General features: G+C 38.4%; 1 protein-coding gene across 1 annotated transcript in view; it reads right to left on the bottom strand.

The window, feature by feature from the left end:
- shot (dystonin-like protein short stop) overlaps positions 1 to 18,224 on the bottom strand; it is a 331,096-nt gene that overhangs the window by 173,704 nt on the left and 139,168 nt on the right. Inside the window, exons 10-20 of the mRNA XM_088269259.1 lie at positions 17,714 to 17,935; positions 16,544 to 16,748; positions 15,933 to 16,037; positions 15,641 to 15,759; positions 14,499 to 14,643; positions 12,098 to 12,214; positions 11,827 to 11,951; positions 10,517 to 10,745; positions 9,367 to 9,540; positions 8,153 to 8,245; positions 7,047 to 7,221 (exon numbers count right to left, since the gene is read on the bottom strand). Coding sequence (XP_088125385.1) covers positions 7,047 to 7,221; positions 8,153 to 8,245; positions 9,367 to 9,540; positions 10,517 to 10,745; positions 11,827 to 11,951; positions 12,098 to 12,214; positions 14,499 to 14,643; positions 15,641 to 15,759; positions 15,933 to 16,037; positions 16,544 to 16,748; positions 17,714 to 17,935 — 1,709 coding nt within the window. The remainder of the gene's footprint in view (positions 1 to 7,046; positions 7,222 to 8,152; positions 8,246 to 9,366; positions 9,541 to 10,516; positions 10,746 to 11,826; positions 11,952 to 12,097; positions 12,215 to 14,498; positions 14,644 to 15,640; positions 15,760 to 15,932; positions 16,038 to 16,543; positions 16,749 to 17,713; positions 17,936 to 18,224) is intronic.

Genomic DNA, 18,224 nt, shown 5'->3' with positions numbered 1-18,224 from the left:
ATCAAATTTATAATAAAAAAACAATAGCGAATTATGGAAAACTTGTTATTAAAAAACATTAGCAAAATAAACAAAATTTGTAATTTAAAAACACTAGCGAACTATAGAAAAATTTTAATTAAAAAATACTAGCGAACTATGCAATATTTGTAATTCAAAAACACTAGCGAATTATGCAAAATTTGTAATTCAAAAACACTAGCGAATTATGCAAAATTTGTAATTCAAAAACACTAGCGAATTATGTAAAACTTGTTATTAAAAAACACTAGCCAAATATACAAATTTGTAATTCAAAAACACTAGCGAATTATGGAAAACTTGTTATTCAAAAACACTAGCGAATTATGCAAAATTTGTAATTCAAAAACCTTTTGTTTGTGTTTTGGTTTATTTATAAAAATACACTTTTTAAAAGTTCGACGCACCGAAAACCGACTGACGATATAAAGCTGGCCTCGTTACATTTATTTTTTTACCGATTATTTTTACAGATTTACTTTTTTTTTAAATGAGGTATCTAACGGATTCACAGTGCCCGAGGTGGTCGCTTCGCGGCGGCCAGTCGCAGGACTATCCTAGATCTATCCAGACTGGAGAGCGCTCGGTCCTAGCGGCCGAGTGGGCGCTAAGTCAATTAGCTTATTTTCTATGTATCTTAGCAATGTTTCAATGTATCTTAAGGCTGAGATCTCAAACGTACAAATTCATAACGCGACCGTTTCTTAACGGCCAGACGTGTCTCCGCACACATTTGTTTAAAAGAATATACATAGATATTTACAACATAAAAAAAAAACGATTTGTTTTTGCTCGCTATAGCCGAGAAGTCGCTCGTTATTACCGTTAATAAATGTATGGAGAAAATCATAAACCAAAATATCAATGAATGTTTCCTCGTTATATCCGAGATCTCGCTGTATCCGTGCTCGTAATAACCGAGTTCGACTGTATATTGGAATGGATCATTATCAGACGGTAGGAATATCTAATTTAACATACTCAACCTATGAAGGATTTTATTAGACTCGTTTTGTGTTTATAACCGCCGATATAATCAATATTTTCTTACGTTATTTTCGTAAGTTGGCAATGAATGACGTCACAGAAACGATGACCTTATTTTAAGATTGGTAACATTGCTACATTATTGGCGGCTCTATTTGTTGATGTCTATGGTCCACGAATGACATTCGTTTGAAAATGCCATAACTAGGTGAAACGATTGTCACAATATTAATTTTTATATGTTTTTTAAGAATAAAATACAACTCAGTAGACTCAAAAAATCTGTGATTGATTTAACAATTAATACATAAATTAAAATGGAGTTCTACAAATTAAACGCCAAATCAATAAATACGTTAAATGTTACCTGGTAACATAAAACGTAATTGAATTTTTTGCTTAAGACACCGTTTTTGTATTGAAAAATAAGTTTTTCTTTGAAATAAATTAATAGTTTTAAAAATATGATAGATGTTCAAATAGTGAAATAAGGAAGGAATGCAAAGCTGAGATAAGCATTATCGATACAATTAAGAAAGGTGTGTTGAGATGGTTTGGACATGTGGAACGAATGAGTGAGGAAAGAACGGTAAAACAAATTTATGAGGCGAATGTAATTGGGAAAAGGAGCCAAGGAAGACCGAGAAAAACATGGCACGATCAGGTATGCCAAATACTTGAAAGTGGTCAGGTTAGGAGTCGTAATCATCAGCGGGTATGTATGAAGAGATGCATGAACGTGGAAGAGGCGAAGAATGTTTGCAAGGACAGAGTGGTGTGGCGCTCTATTCTCTCTGCCTACCCCTGCGGGGAAGCAGCGTGATGGTTAGTTAGTTTTAAAAAGAAGAGTCATTGAAAGGTAAAGGGTAAAATAAAAGAAAAAAATGACAAATTAGAATTTATGTATCCATTTTTTTAATGTCCGCGGATCGCTGTTGCATATAATAAAACCCTTATCCGCACCCAAATGGTGCATAGGGCACTGCGTGATATACCGCAGTGTTATCTTGATCGTATACACATGAAGGAAGGGTGATCAGCCCTCCGATTTAGGTACCAGTCCAGGGTAATATTGAATAAATATTACAGTGAAGAAATCACTTATATTTATTTGAACCCCCCTGGGAATCGAACCCGGGACCTCCAGAACGGTAGCCGAGCGTGCTGACCATTACACTACGGAGGCAGACAAGAGCTGTTGTATACCTCTACATATTCTTGTATAACATTCTTTCTCTACCTACAACCATCCGTTATAAGAAAGACGAGAATCTGGCGTGTTTATGTACAATAAATAAGGCATCGTCGTGATTAGCTTGGCGAATTTCGACCGCCACAATCAGCCAATTGAGATGCCCTCCGAGTGTGTAGGTACCTATTTACATTCTAAATATTGACACGAAGTCACGTCACGTCACCACTATTTGTGTCGGAGCTCCCTCTACAGAGTACCAATAAATCATACTCCAGTTTATTTTCGTCGAGAGGACGTCAATTTTAATTTGCCTCGTATTGTTGTCCACCTGGCCTACTCAGATCGCCATAAAAATGGGCAATAGGGAGTTCTCGTGATGTCGTTTTATTGGCTTATAAATTAATATGAAAAATCACAAGACTATGGGTACGTTTCTTATTGAAATCTGTACATAAATATGGGAGATATGACGGTTTAAACTTTGGATATTTTAATAAATCGAAAAATGGACACCGCTATACGTCATCAAATTTTACGTCATCGGGTGTGTTATGGGGCGTATCCCTTTATGTATCTCTTTTATAAAGCTGTAATGGTAGTAGTGTGGATTCGTTTCTGTGACGCCATTCGTTACCAACCGAAAACAACGTTTTTACGAAGGCGAATTTTGCAAAAGAAAATGACGAATTAAAATATTGATTATGTCGACTGTTATAAACACTGCACGAGTCTTACACAATACTTCATAGGTTGAGTATGGTAAATTAGATATTCCTCCCGAGTGATAATACCCTATTACTCGTATAGGCATTAATATCACAGGTTAACCATTATTACCGAAACTTGTGACTCAATTATTACCGACACTCACGTCTCAATTATTACCGGAGCAAACTGATTTCTGACGAGATTTACATCTCGATTGCTACGGAAGCGTAAATAATCCAAATGTATTCATTATTACCGAAAGTATTATCTTTGACGCCTCAAGTGTTACCGGAAAAAAAAACACTTCCATTATTACTAAAATTATGGCATCATTTTAATACAGTCAAAATTTAATCATTATTACCGAAACTGTTATTTTTGACGCCTCAATTATTACCAAAAAAATATTGTCACTATTACTAGTATTATCTTTGACGCCTCAAGTATTACCGAAAAAAAAACACTTCAATTATTACTAAAATTATAAAAACATTTAATACAGTCAAAATTTAATGATTATTGCCGAAACTGCTATTTCTGACGCCTCAATTTTTACCAAAAAATATTGCCATTATTACTAGTATTATCTGTGACGCCTCAAGTATTACCGAAAAAAAAACATTTAGAACAGTCATAATTTAATTATTACTACAGAACTATTTACTACCTCTGACGCCTCAATTATTACCGAAAAAACACTGTAAATATCACCGAAGTACACACTCTTATGCGCTTCAATTATTACTAAAATGATAGCATCATTTAGTGCAGTGATAATTTAATCATTATTACCGAAATTAGTATCTCTGACGCCTTAATTATTACCGAAATAGATCAAATATTCATAAAGTAGTATTGAAAATCTTGTCTGAATACTCGAGTACACATCGCGCGCACAGACTATGACAGCGCGCCGCGCAGGCTTGCCAACTTGACGACTAACGCACTTGCTAGTCTCAAGAATAAAAGATGTGGGCAGGTATTCACACTGACAGTACATGTACTACTAATGTGAATATATTTCTAAAAATTCTAGCTTTTTCAAAAAATACAACGTAACGTCCGATTTGATTTGTAAAACGTCCGATTTGAAGTAGAAAACCTGTATTAGTCGTTTGCTAAAAGCGCCAGTCTTCTTTCTAGCATTTACTGGTACAAACATGGACCAAGGAATACTTTTTACAACTCGCAGACATAAAACCAAGAACAGCTAAATTACAAATTAAGACAAGGTCACGCTCGTCCAGCGAATTATCATAACATGACACATGCGACATTATCAGGGCAGGAGAGGAAACCGCGAATAGTGATTGCATAACGACACCAAACGGTCGGTGGGTTTCCGAATGTGGGTGAGGCGAACGCTAATGGCGCTTTTATTGGTAAAAATTGCCTCCCGAATTACCAGGCGAACAGAAGGACGGAGGTGGCCATCGGACGAATTAAACTAATCAATTAAATAATCGGCTGATTGGCTAATTGCGACGGCTTCGTGACTGCCTCGTTCTGATGGGATTCTATGGGAACTGATACGATTGGTGATCGGGTCTGTATTAGGTTAATCGTTAAGATGATGACTGTTAATCGTTAAGATGATGATTTGATACGAATTGAAACACGTTTAGTTATATTTAGATGTAAAAAAAAACTTCTTATTGGAGATAATCCACATTTGTGGACAAGTATTTGGACACGCTCAAAATGTTGTAAACGTTTTGTTATGTTTCTGTTTCTTTCACTTGGAAAATATCTACTTCTTTCTCTCTGTGTTTTATGATACGAGATTCTAAAGCTGGGAATTTATATCTCCCTTTTTATAATGCGAGATTTAAAGCTGACAATTTACGTCGCCCCCTTTTAAAATGCGAGATTCTTTAGCTGGAAATTTAGATCGCCCCTTTTTAAAATGCGAGATTCTAGAGCTGGGAATTTACAATGCTCCCTTTTTAAATGCGAGATTCTATAGCTGGAATTTATATCTCCCCTTTTTATAATGCGAGATTTAAATCTGATTATTTACGTCGATCCTTTTTAAAATACGAGATTCTTTAGCTGGTAATTTACATCGCCCCCTTTTAAAGTGCGAGATTGTAGAGCTGGGAATTTACAATGCCCCTTTTTACAATGCGAGATTCTAGAGCTAGAAATTTACAACGTCCCCTTTTTATAATGCAAGATTCTAGAGCTGGTAATTTACATAGCCACTTTTTATAATGCGAGATTCTAGAGCTGGAATTTATATCGCCCCTTGTTATAATGCGAGATTCTTAAACTGGTAATATACATCGCCCCTTTTACAATGCAGAGATTCAAGAGATGGTAATTTACATCGCCGCTTTTTATAATGCTATATTCTAGAGCTGGTAATTTACATCGCCACTTTTTATAATGCGAGATTCTAGAGCTGGAATATATATCGCCCCTTTTTATAATGCGAGATTCTTGAACTGGTAATTTCTATAAACCCCTTTTATGATACCAGATTCTAGAGTTATGATGATGATGATTCTAGTTTGGTGTAGCGTTCTATTTCCTCTGCCTACTCCTGCGGATAGCGGCGTGGCGGTTAGTTAGTCAAGTTAATTAGTAATAAAAGTTATCTATAATCGGGTGCGAATTGCGCAGTATGTATTGTAGAAATAGCTACATGCAGTAAACTGACAAGATTGAGTCTAAATAGAGTCAGCACTGATTTGACAATGTCGACTAGTTTACGATGCAAGCCATGATATGACTTCCTGGAGCCAAGATGATAAACAGCATATTTTATTAAAAGTGGGAAGGATCTGATTATTTAAAATATTGCCTAGTTTATCAATTTATCCACTCCATAAATAATCCACAAAACACGAGCTTATTCTCAGCTCCTAACGAGAGACTTTAAGAGAGGATACCGCAACAAAAGATGACTCAAAGATCAGCTCTATCCGTTGATTTTTTTGTATGACTTTATTATCGTTTGAATAATTTACCCGTCTTTTTTAATCGTTGTAAAGAGGTATTGTTCATAAATAATGTCAAATGCAAGCTAACTCAATAAAGCGTATTCTTAATATCATTCTAAGTAGGTGCTAAGTTTTCAAAAATCACCTGATGATTATGAAAATCATGGTTTATGAACAAGAGTCTACGAGATAGAATAAGGAACACCAGGATAAGTTTTCAAAAATCACCTCATAATTATGAAAATCATGGTTTATGAACAAGAGACTACGAGATAGAATAAGGAACACCAGGATAAGTTTTCAAAAATCACCTCATGATTATGAAAATCATGGTTTATGAACAAGAGTCTACGATATAGAATAAGGAACACCAGGATAAGTTTTCAAAAATCACCTCATAATTATGAAAATCATGGTTTATGAACAAGAGACTACGAGATAGAATAAGGAACACCAGGATAAGTTTTCAAAAATCACCTCATGATTATGAAAATCATGGTTTATGAACAAGAGTCTACGATATAGAATAAGGAACACCAGGATAAGTTTTCAAAAATCACCTCATAATTATGAAAATCATGGTTTATGAACAAGAGACTACGAGATAGAATAAGGAACACCAGGATAAGTTTTCAAAAATCACCTCATGATTATGAAAATCATGGTTTATGAACAAGAGTCTACGAGATGGAATAAGGAATACCAGGATAAGTTTTCAAAAATCACCTGATGATTATGAAAATCATGGTTTATGAACAAGAGTCTACGAGATAGAATAAGGAAAACCAGAATAAGAGACAATGCGAGATCGAAGATGTCATTAGGTGGGGAAGGCTATGAAGAAGACAATGGTATGCACATGTGAGGAGAATGGAACCATCCAGACACCCCCATATTGCATTGCACAGAGAACCCTAACTAACGTAGACGGCTCCAAGGCAGACCAAAAGCAGGCAGAGAGATGGATCTACAACCACAAAGCCTACACCAAGAATAAGAAAAAGGATTTATTTGGCGTTAAATTTGTAGAACTCCGTTTCAATTTTAGTATGTGTTAATTTTTAAATCGAACACAGATTTTTTGAGCCATGAATGTCAACGTTTGAAAATGACATAACTAGGCAAAACAAGTGTCACAATATTAATTTTTTTATGTGTTTTGAAATGGCCGGTCACGAGCCGCGACTCACCCTCGGCCCTGGCCCTGCGCTCGAACTCGTCGAACAGCCGGTTGACGTCGTCCATCTCCCTGCGCAGGCGCCGCAGCTGCGGGTCGCCCGGGTCGCCCTCGCGCAGCAGCTTGTCCGCGTCCTCGTTCAGAGCCCGCCGAATGGCGCCGCGCTGCTCCGCGCCCATCGCCAGGAACTGGGCGAGAGAGAGAGAGTGATGTTCCGTTAATGATGCAGTTCATAATTGCAGTCTTGCTAATACGCACAGTTGTGGCGCACAGTAGTTGGAGTGAAATAAATAAAATGACTCAAATATTTTTATAACATTTTGAGTGTGTCCAAATACTTGTTCACAAAATCTGGATTATCTCCAATTACAGGAGTTATTTTCATATTATAATTTTTTTTTGACATCTCGTCAAAGATGAAGAAGACATTAATATAAGAGTTTCTGCTCAATAAAAAGCTTCTTTACATCTCACCAATAGATGTCTCTAGTGAAGTTCTAGTGATTCAAGAACAAGGTTTCTAAATTGGTTCATATATATAGAACTTCCAAGAATTCGAATAGTGTGGTTGTCAATAATGGGTAGAATTGGTGAATGTTACACATGTGTAATATACTTTTTCAATATATCAATATGTCACCATTAATATCTATGTTTCCTTTAACATAGTGAAATGGTGCATAGGGCATTGCATCAAATCGATACAATGTTGAATTTATAGTTATATGAAGGCAGGGTGATCAGTCCTGCGCTTCAGGTATCAAATTATTCAAGATTATATTTATTTTGACTCCCCTAGGAATCGAACGACAACATATTCCTTCCAACCCTCAATGGTGCAAAAGGCACTGCATCAAATAGATGAGATGTAAAGCTGATGTTACACTTCAGGTACAAGTCCAGGGAAATATTGAATAAATGTCAGAAAGAAAATAAAAAGACTTATATTTGTTTATTCAGACTACCTGGGTATCGAGCCTGGGACCTCCAACGTGGTGGCCAAACGCGGAAACCACTACACTACGGAGGTGGGTCACAAGACATTGAAACAGGTATATCAATGGTGACCTTAAACCTGGAATCGAATCCGGAACCTAAAATACGAAGCCAAATGCTTACCTGAGCCAAATCCCAGCCCTTGACGACCTTGATGGTGGCGAAGATCATGTTCTGCCTCATGCGGAGTTGCTTTCTCTGCCACAAAGCCAGGAGCTGTACAAAAACATATCATTAAAATTAAATACAGTAAATTAAAATTCTCCATCCTTCTTTTAACCCTTATACGCACCCAATGGTGCATATAGCATAGTATCACATCGCTCACTCCTTTCAAGAACTTCATATATCAAAAATCGTCAATTTTCAGTTGTGCATGTTTTCGGGATGCCCAGAAAATGTACTTTATCCCAGCAAAAGCGGCATATTTTAACTTAATATTTACCCGCTACAGGGCAGAAAGTGTTGTTTTTGCATATTGAAGAAAAGGTACTGTTTTATTATTTTTTTAAATATACTAAATATTTTTCAAATGGAGAAAAAACCTTCAGGTTTTACCTAAAAAGATCTGTTGCACAGTAAAAAGTTCAATAAGTGGCTCGATATTTATTTTTTATGCATTGTATTATATTTTTAAACTTTAAAAACGTTCTCCTGGAAAATCAAGTTTTTTGATTTATGACGTTCTTGAAAGGAGTGAGCGATATATTAAATCAGTGTCATTTTGACTGTTAGCACATGAAGGCAAGGTGTTCACTCCTGCGCTTCAGGGACCAGTCCAGGGTAATATCAAATAAATATTAGAGTATAAAATCACTTTTTAAAAAATCTCCCCCCCCCCATGGGAATCGAACCCGGGACCTCCAGTACGGTAGCGGAATGTGCTGACCATTACACTACGGAGGCGGACACTTATAGTTACTTATTTATTGTAAATGCTGACAGTTGGTAGAATTCCAAGTTGAATTGTTGGGTAATATATCCAAAATAAAACAAGGTTTGTTGGATTGAATTCTACATTTATTTATGTATATGTTAATATGTGACGCATTTCGTCATTATCAAACACTCAAATATCCTAAGAAGGGAAATGTCCTAAGAAGACGAAACGCGTCACGTATTAATATATACATAAATAAATGTAGAATTCAATCCAACAAACCTTGTTTTATTTTGGATATATTACAAAACAACTTATAGTTACTGCCTACAAGACTTATAGTAACTACCTACACAACCCAAAACACATCATACAAAACGTATCGCATACGTCGTTTGGCTTCAATTTGCAATCCCTTAATAGTGTATAGATTTTTGAGATGAAGGGGTTTTCTTACCCTGTCGTATCGCTCCTTGAGCGCCTGGGCAGAGTCCATGGCCTCCTGGCAGGGTGGGGGCAGAGCCAGCGCGGCCGAGGGCACCTGCGCCTCGCCCGCTCCGCCCCTGACGCGCCAACGAGTGCGCCCCGACACGTCCACAACGGTACAGGAGCTGTTCTTCTCCAGGGACAGCTAGGAGAGAATAACATAGATTAAAAAGAGAGAAAAAAAAGGAAGTGATAAATTTTATATATTACCAATATTTATGCCCCGTTTTCCCTACGACAGCTAAGAGGTGGGTCCCAAGATAGGAAATTTTTGTTACATGGGTTGGAGCCCAGTAAGCTTTAGGAACTTAAGGTATAAAATGATCACTCCAGCCAAATACCAAGCCGTAAGCCCTGGGATACTCAAACTTCCATATTGTCTTGATGTATCCAGTATAATGGTTTGGACTTATTTATTTATTTAAACTTCATGTACAGAAAATAAATAGGTACATTGGTGGGCTTATTGCTAAAAAGCAATATCTTCCAACCAACCAAAAACAGACTAGTGATATTGGTCAAAACGTTTGATACCATATATAGCCGTTTGCAATCAGAGGGTGCATAAATTACATAAATTACAAATGATGATAAAAAGGAAGGCAAAGAAAAAAGGGAGTTTGGGGAAGGAGGTAGAGGGAAAAACTAAGGGAGGAGGTTTGATGGACAGTTAGGATTCTAATGATAGATAGTAATATCGCAGACGTTTCTTAAAAGTTAGAAAAGGTGGATTTTTTTACGCGGAGAGGTAATTCATTCCATAGTCTGGCCGCTTAGACAGAGAAGGAGTTATTGAAGAACTATGTATTATGGCGAGGAATGGAAAGTGTTCTTTCTTGGGAAGAACGAAGTGATAGACCATGATCTGAGAAAAAGATAAAATTTTCAGCAAGGTATTTAGGTGCATTGGGGTTGTGAAGAATATTATAAAGCAGCGTGAGAGATTGAAGATTTATGCGCTGGTTGAAGTGAAGCCATTTTAGTTCCGTGCGAGAAGGTGAAACGTGATCATATTTCGATATTGAAAATGAAACGGATGCTTTAATTTTGTAGACGATCCAGACGATTCATAAGATCAACGTTGGCATCAATGTACCAAACAAAGCATAGCATATACTTACACTTCCACTGGTGTAGGCGCAGACGGCCACGGCCTTGACGGGCCGGGTGACGGGCTGCCTGCGCTGGCGGATGGGGTACACGCTGGCCGCGCGCTGCACGGCGCGCGCCACGGCCTCCCCGCGCTGGTTCAGCTCCTCGCGCAGCTCCTGCATGCCGCGCAGCAGGCTCTCGCCCTGGTCCAGCGTGAACTCCGACTGGGAGAACGTCGTGTTCAGCACCTCCTCGCGCCTGGGGGGATCAACGCAAAAACATGATGAAAGCGATCACTGGCGGTGTACCGCAGGGACCTGGCCTAGGACCATACCTTTTTTATTTTGTATATTAAAAGCATTGTTAGCTTTATGGTGTGGTAATAAAACACTCTCCTCCATCGTTCACATTGTGTAATACCGCTTAAAGACACAACTTCATGACTACCAGATTCGAAATAATCATTCCATCATCATGTCAAATGAAGACTGATGATAGAATGATTATTTCAAAGTTGGTAGTCATGAAGTAGCGTTTTTAAGTGGTATTACACAATGTGGACGATCCATGCTAAGGAGAGTGTTCCAATCCTTTTTGTTTGTCAATTAAATATTTTATAGGCTGGGAGAAAAGGGGGCAAATACAGAAGACCACTGAATGAAAGAGTGACTGTGACCTTGATCTAGATCAAGGAGAGGTCAGTTTAACCGCCCTACACATCCTACGCCTCCGTAGTGTAATTGTCAGCACGCTCGGCTACCGTTCTGGAGGTCCCGGGTTCGATTCCCAAGGGGGGTAAAATAAATATAAGTGATTTTTTCACTGTAATATTTATTCAATATCACCCTGGACTGGTACCTGAAGCGGAGGGCTGATCACCTTTCCTTCATGTGTAAACGATTAAGATAACACTGCGTTAATATGACACAGTGCCCTATGCACCATTGGGGTGCGGATAAGGGTTTTATTATTATTATTATTACACATACAAATGTACGTGATCCGCGCCGTTTTTTCCGCACCATTGCGCTAACCCTGTGCCAAAAATATTTAATTTAATTAGAGACAGAGAGAGGGAACACGCCAGCGAAAAAGTACAACAGTTCCATCCTAAAAGCACCTATAATGGCAAAAAAATCTGTTTTCATAATTCTGCAGAAAAAAAGATAATATTTTTCTACACAATTATCTCAGAAAATAACCTAAAGGTAGGGTGGTTAAATGAATTGAGTTGAATATGGAAATTGAAAGAAGTTTCTAGATTGAAAGCATATCGGAGTTTGATTCGTAAGCCGCAATCAGGCATTGGAAATGAGATGAATTCCAAATGCGTACTCACTTTGACATCCACTTCTCGAGTTCCTTGTTCTCCTGGAAGAAGCTGTGGTACTCTGTCGTGTGCTTGAGATGGGTCTCCAGGCAGAGGGTCAGCTGGAGCACCCAAGCCCATTGCGATTGCATCACCTGAACACAAATAATTTGAAATGGTATAATCAAAATATCATCTCCGTCTTATTCCTCAATACACAGAAACTGTGGAATAATCAGTAATGGATAGTCAAACATTACTTGAAAAAGGGGAATCTGATAGTGAGGAAGAGATAGACAACCTGAAGATGAGATTCGATGATCCGGCTTGCGGGATGCTGCTGAGAGATCATGGCCTCTCCGCGGTCTATGACGGAGCTGAACTGCAGCTCTCTCTTCTCCAAGGAAGACATCAATTGCTGGAAGAGGAATTACATCAAAATTAGTCAAATTCTATTGGACTATATCATTCACAGAGGAGTACAGCAGGGTTCGACGTTTGGGCTTCAAATTGTCACACTGGGTTTACAATATATATAAATTACATTAACTTGGTGAATGCTAAACAGAATGATTCTTATCATTAGTGATGGTAAATTTAGGGGTAAATGCGCAGCTGAAATTTTGGCATGATATGAGCACAGATCTTTGTGTCGTGTTGTGATCGCGGACTCTTAAGTCAAAGTTTCTTGGTTCGAACCCACTCTACCACAACTTGATACGTATTTCTAATAATGAGCCGCTTAGGCTCACAAAAATAGTATGAAATTGAAATATATGTGTAAATAATAAAAACACTAATATTTTTCTTTTTTCATTAATTGATTCGGCAGTCGCTTTGTGGCAAAATCTATCCATACGGTGTTTGAAAATGATGCGGAATGCATCGAAACACGTGTCACAGTAGATTTTAAGAAATAGTGGTATTTACTAAATAAAACATTAATTAAAAAATTATCTTTTTCTTAAAAAAAAAAATATTATATCTAACTGGATTAAAAAAAAAAACGTATAGCCCAAAAACTCATTAAATAATCTTTATCTTATAAGAGTCCACCTCCAAAGTAAAGTGGTTAGCAAGTTTGGCTACCATCCTCGGTTTAGTCCATCTTGGCTCACTTTACTAAAGAAATTAAAAATGTAATAATTTGAATGTCGTAAATCACGATGTAAATCTCTCAAGTAAGGCAATCGCAAATTCCATTTAACTAACCAAGCCAACATCATATTTTTGATTTATTATTAGATTAAAACCAATATTTTTAGCTTTTCCACTTTTTTATTTGACCAGCGACCGGGTTTCGTCGTTACCGACATCATCAGACTGGTGAGAGGCTTTACAAATTTGTATGTTATATATAAAAGAAGGCAGGAGTTGATAACCATGATTTGATATAATTTTATGAGAAATTAATTTAATTTTAGTGAATTTAAGTATTGTATGATATTTTAAATATTTTTTTTATAAAGGTTTTTTGTATTGAAAATTATGAATGAAGTATTACCTTTATAAAAAAAATATTTAAAATATCATACAATACTTAAATTCACTAAAATTAAATTAATTTCTCATAAAATTATATCAAATCATGGTTATCAACTCCTGCCTTCTTTTATATATAACATACAAATTTGTAAAGCCTCTCACCAGTCTGATGATGTCGGTAACGACGAAACCCGGTCGCTGGTCAAATAAAAAAGTGGAAAAGCTAAAAGTATTGGTTTTAATCTAATAATAAATTAAAAATGCAATTCCATCACGAAGTGTCAGTGGATAATATAAATCTATCATATTTTTGTTTTATGTATTAATTTTAAATCAAACACAGATTTTTTGAGTCTACTAAGTTGTATTTTATTGACAAAAACACATAAAAAAAATTATATTGTGACAATTGTTTCGCCTTGTTAGGGCATTATCAACAACAACATGGCGAAACGATTGTCACTATAAATTTTTAAAGTGTTTTTGTTAATAAAATACAACTAAATAATAATAATAATAAAACCCTTATCCGCACCCCAATGATGCATAGGGCACTGCGTCATATAAACGCAGTGTTATCTTGATCATTTACACATGAAGGAAAGGTGATCAGCCCTCCACTTCAGGTACCCGTCCAGGGTAATAATATTGAATAAATATTACAGTGAAAAAATCACTTATATTTATTTTACCCCCTTGGGAATCGAACCCGGGACCTCCAGAACGGTAGCCGAGCGTGCTGACCATTACACTACGGAGGCGGACAAACAACTTAGTAGACTCAAAAATCTGTGTTTGATTTAAAATTAATACATAAAATAAAATGGAGTTCTACAAATTAAACGACAAATCAATAAATAAATCATATTTTTGATTAGCTTTTTCATTTATGTACATCTCAAATGTTGAAACTTAGTATGTACATACCAAATTATCATTCACAACATATATGTAAATATTTGTGTGCGTGTACAACATACGTGAAAAAAAAATTCAACAATTAAAAAAAGCAAAAATGAACTGAGTGGCATTGACAAACCTCATTTCCGTTTCCAAACGAGTGCTTTGCAGGGGAGAGAAAGAAACGAAAAAACATATAAATGGATTGGTAAAACAACTAGTCACAGTCGGAACACAATATGAAACAGGTCAGCCAAACACGGAAATAAATGAATGAAGATGTGTCGGATCATAGGGTGGTTCTTGGTTCCGCTCACCTCGTAATATTCCTCGACGGCCGTAAGGTTGATGTGCGGGTCGGCCCAGTCCCTGGTGATCTCGATCTGTTCCTTCTCGTTCAGCCAGTTGAGTTCGGCAGACGCCGACTGAAGGAAGTCGTGGAGGGCGTCCAGGTCGGACAGCCTGCAAGAGAGAAGGGAGAAATAATATATTCCTGATTTCAATTCAATTAATTTTTTTTATTTATTTAAATTATTATTTACATTACAAACTAAAAAAAAATTAAATCGTATACATTAAAATAAAATATATTGTAGTCATACAGGAGATAGTGACCAAGTGCATTTTTGTACAAAAACGTGATCATTGACTATTTGCTATCTTACTAGCTTAATATTGCCCTGAAAAAAATGCCACAGGATTTTAAACTTGGAAGAATAATATATTGACTTGTTAAAAATGACTAACTGCATTGATGTTTATTTTCTTGCCAAGCAAAAGTGACTTAAATGGTCCTCCTGAACATTTTACGTTATGTTAGTTGGTCACATTCTCCTGTACGAATACGATATGCAAAAACTATTGCTAAAGGTGTAGAAGAATCCCGCTTCGGAAAACTCCTTCAGACGCATGGAACAGATCAATATCCAATGAGATATTGTTTAACATAGCGGTAGCTCTTCCTACAGGCATAACCATCGGCAGGTTGGTCCTGTGTATAGGAATGTGAAACGATCTATGTCGACGCTGTCTTAAGTAACTATCGGGAACATACAGACCAATGTTCCGGATATTTTCCTTCTAGTCTCTAAACTATTGTAGCCAAGCCGAGAAACTGGGTCAGGTAGAGCCAAGGATAATAGTTGTACTCTCTTATGTAGAGATACCTCAGAAACTTCTTTTGGACTTTCTCTACCAATCAGGAACTTCTCAGCATTTGTTCATAACTGGGAGCAAACCACGTAAAACTCTTCAGGAGAAGCCGGACTGGTGACTGTCGTCAACAGTACAGGAGAGAGTGTGGCCTGATAAGGATGGCCAGAGATAGGAGCACTTGTGGAGAAGACTGAATCCCACCCGAGACCTCAAGCATTGGCAGCCAGACATGCCAATGACCGCACTATGGACGCAGACTAAATTTCGCCAAGAGTATAGAAATAGCTTCAGAGATGATACAGACCTCTTGGTGGAAGTCGACAGAAGCTCGGCATACAGCTTCTGCAGTTGACTCAAGTGCTGGTTGTACAGCACCAACTCCTCGCCAGTGAAGTTGGAGCGTGCCTGCACACATTGTTCCACCTGTGGAGGCAAAAAGAGCAAACACATTTGAAAATGGCCAAACAAGTAGTCGAAATATGGTACTCATAAAGAATCTACATATTCCAAAGTAGCTCAGCTAGCCTCAGTATAGTCGAAATCCAAATTCATCATGGATTGCTAAAGAATAACTTAAGGGGTCTTCATTTCTTTACCTTGGAATGGAACTGGTCGATGACTTTGTGTTCTCTTTGATGTCTGTCAAGTTCCTGCAGCACTGATGGAAGATCAGTTCCGTAGTCGGCTTCCTGAAGTTGTTTCTGTAAGAAGGAAAAAAATATATAATAAAAATAAAGATGTTTTATTTATTCTGTGTTGGGAACAGGAGGGATAATCAAGTGTGAGCCGATCAAGAACTTCTCAGTATTTGCTCATTGCTGGGAGAAAACCACATTGCACTCCTCACGAGAAGCCGGACTGTTGACTGTCGTCAGCAGACCTTCAGTTCCACTTGAAGAGGGTTCGGCATTTTCTGTTCCATCTTGGTTTATGGTACCAATGTACTTCTCTATTTTTATCATGAATGATACCACCTCTCGTGAGAGTTCCTTGTGAACTAACACGGATCCGATGTCGGATAGGTCCTCACCCAGGCTACGGAAATGCGCCTCCAGCTGTTGTCTTTGAAAGCTGAAAAGGGGGCAAAGCAACAACAGTTGAAGGACATCTTGAGGTGTCATCATCACACATACAGCTGACGAAGACCTTGAAATGATGCAGGTAGCACAAGAAGAAGGCTGAAGTAAGTAGGTAAGTAAGTCCTCACCAGGCGGTCGCGGCACCACTGCGCGCACTCCATGAGCTGCGTGAAGTGGTGGTTGGTGTCGGCGATGCGCGTCTCCAGGACGGTGCGCGTCTCCCGGCGCACGGTGGTCTGCTGCACGGGCAGGCTGACGCCGCCCAGGCGCTGCATGATGCGCGTCTGGAACGACGCGCGCACGCTCATCCAGCGCTGGTGCAGCGTGGTCACCCTGGGGGAGGAAAATTTACACATAAAAGCTTTATAATTAAAAATTAAAATCAAAATTATAATTCGTAATTCAAATTTACACATGGGAAGAGTCTCTGCTTAATAAAAGCTTTCCTCGTCCCACTATAGATGGCTATATTATTTATTTTATATATATATATATTTTTTTTAAATAATATGAAAAAACTCCCATAATTGGAAATAATCCAGATTTGTGAACAAGTATTTGGACACACTCAATAGATGGCTATTGTGAATTCGTGCATACAAGTTTAATCAATATATCTAGAAGAATTTGAGTAGTGTGATTGTCAATCATGGGTAGAATTGGTGAATGTTACACATGTGTAAAGTGATCATTTGTATTATCTAGATACATATATTCTCTTATATTTTTTTAAGAGGATATTATGGATCGCGTGGCAAGACTTAAGTGGCAATGGGCAGGACATATTGTAAGATATGACCCCACAAAATGGACCCCAAAATTTTTAAGATTGAGGCCTTGGGAGAACAAAAGAGGTGTCGGAAGACCCCAAAAGAGATGGTCTGACGACGTAGGCGCTGTGGGAGGTAAAAACCTGCAGCAAACAGCATGCAGCCGAAAGAAATGGAAAAATATGGAAGAGCCCTAGTTTATATGGAATACCCAGATTACCAGCCCTAGTGGAATTAGGTGACATTGGGAGAACAAAAGAGACGTTGGAAGACTCCAAAAGAGATGATCCGACGGCATAGTTGCTATGGGGGGTAAACTAGCTGCAAACAGTAACCGATCTAGTAGAGCTGCAGGTAGCTCATGAACCCAGGACAGAGCGCTCATGAAGAAGAATACCAAGCGCGGGCAAAGTATCAACAGGTAAGGGACATCTTGAGGTGTCTCATCATCACACGTACAGCTTGAAACGATGCAGGTAGCTCATGAACCCAGGACAGAGGGCTCGTGAAGAAGAATAGCAAGCCCACCTGGAGTGCAGGTCGTGCGCCTGGGCGTAGCGGCCGTCGTGCAGCAGCTGCACGTCGCGGAAGAGCTGCTGGATGTCCTGGTCGGCCTGGCGCAGTGCCGCCTCCACGTGTTCGGCGGCCGCCTTGGCCTCCGTGGGGTGCGCGCCCCTCTCCAGCCGCCGTGACTCCGACTCGATCCGCCGCTCCAGCGCGTCCAGCCCCGAGTCCGTCTGCTTGATCTCCCTGGAAATGGAAAACAAGCGTGTTGATACAAACAACCGAATCAATTCTTCCACAAAGCCCACAATTTGAAGCAACATTGAACCCATCATGACTCCTGTCACCACCAACACCTATTTTTTAATATGAGGTCAAAGGATCTTGCATCCCTTATGTCACTGCGACCATATAATGGTGGGGACTGATCGGAATCATTTCATCGTTACGATGCCAGCATTCGTATAGTCAGTACACCGATCCGAGCTCATTCCGAGTACTCGAAATACGTTATGACGAAATGCTCCGGTCAGTC

The sequence above is a fragment of the Brachycentrus maculatus genome, unplaced genomic scaffold (assembly GCF_059751285.1).
Source record: "Brachycentrus maculatus isolate JH-2025_06_01 unplaced genomic scaffold, ASM5975128v1 h1tg000343l, whole genome shotgun sequence".
Taxonomy (NCBI): Eukaryota; Metazoa; Arthropoda; class Insecta; order Trichoptera; family Brachycentridae; genus Brachycentrus; species Brachycentrus maculatus.
Note: the sequence above shows the minus strand (reverse complement) of the source record. Positions and strands in the feature narration are given on the sequence as shown.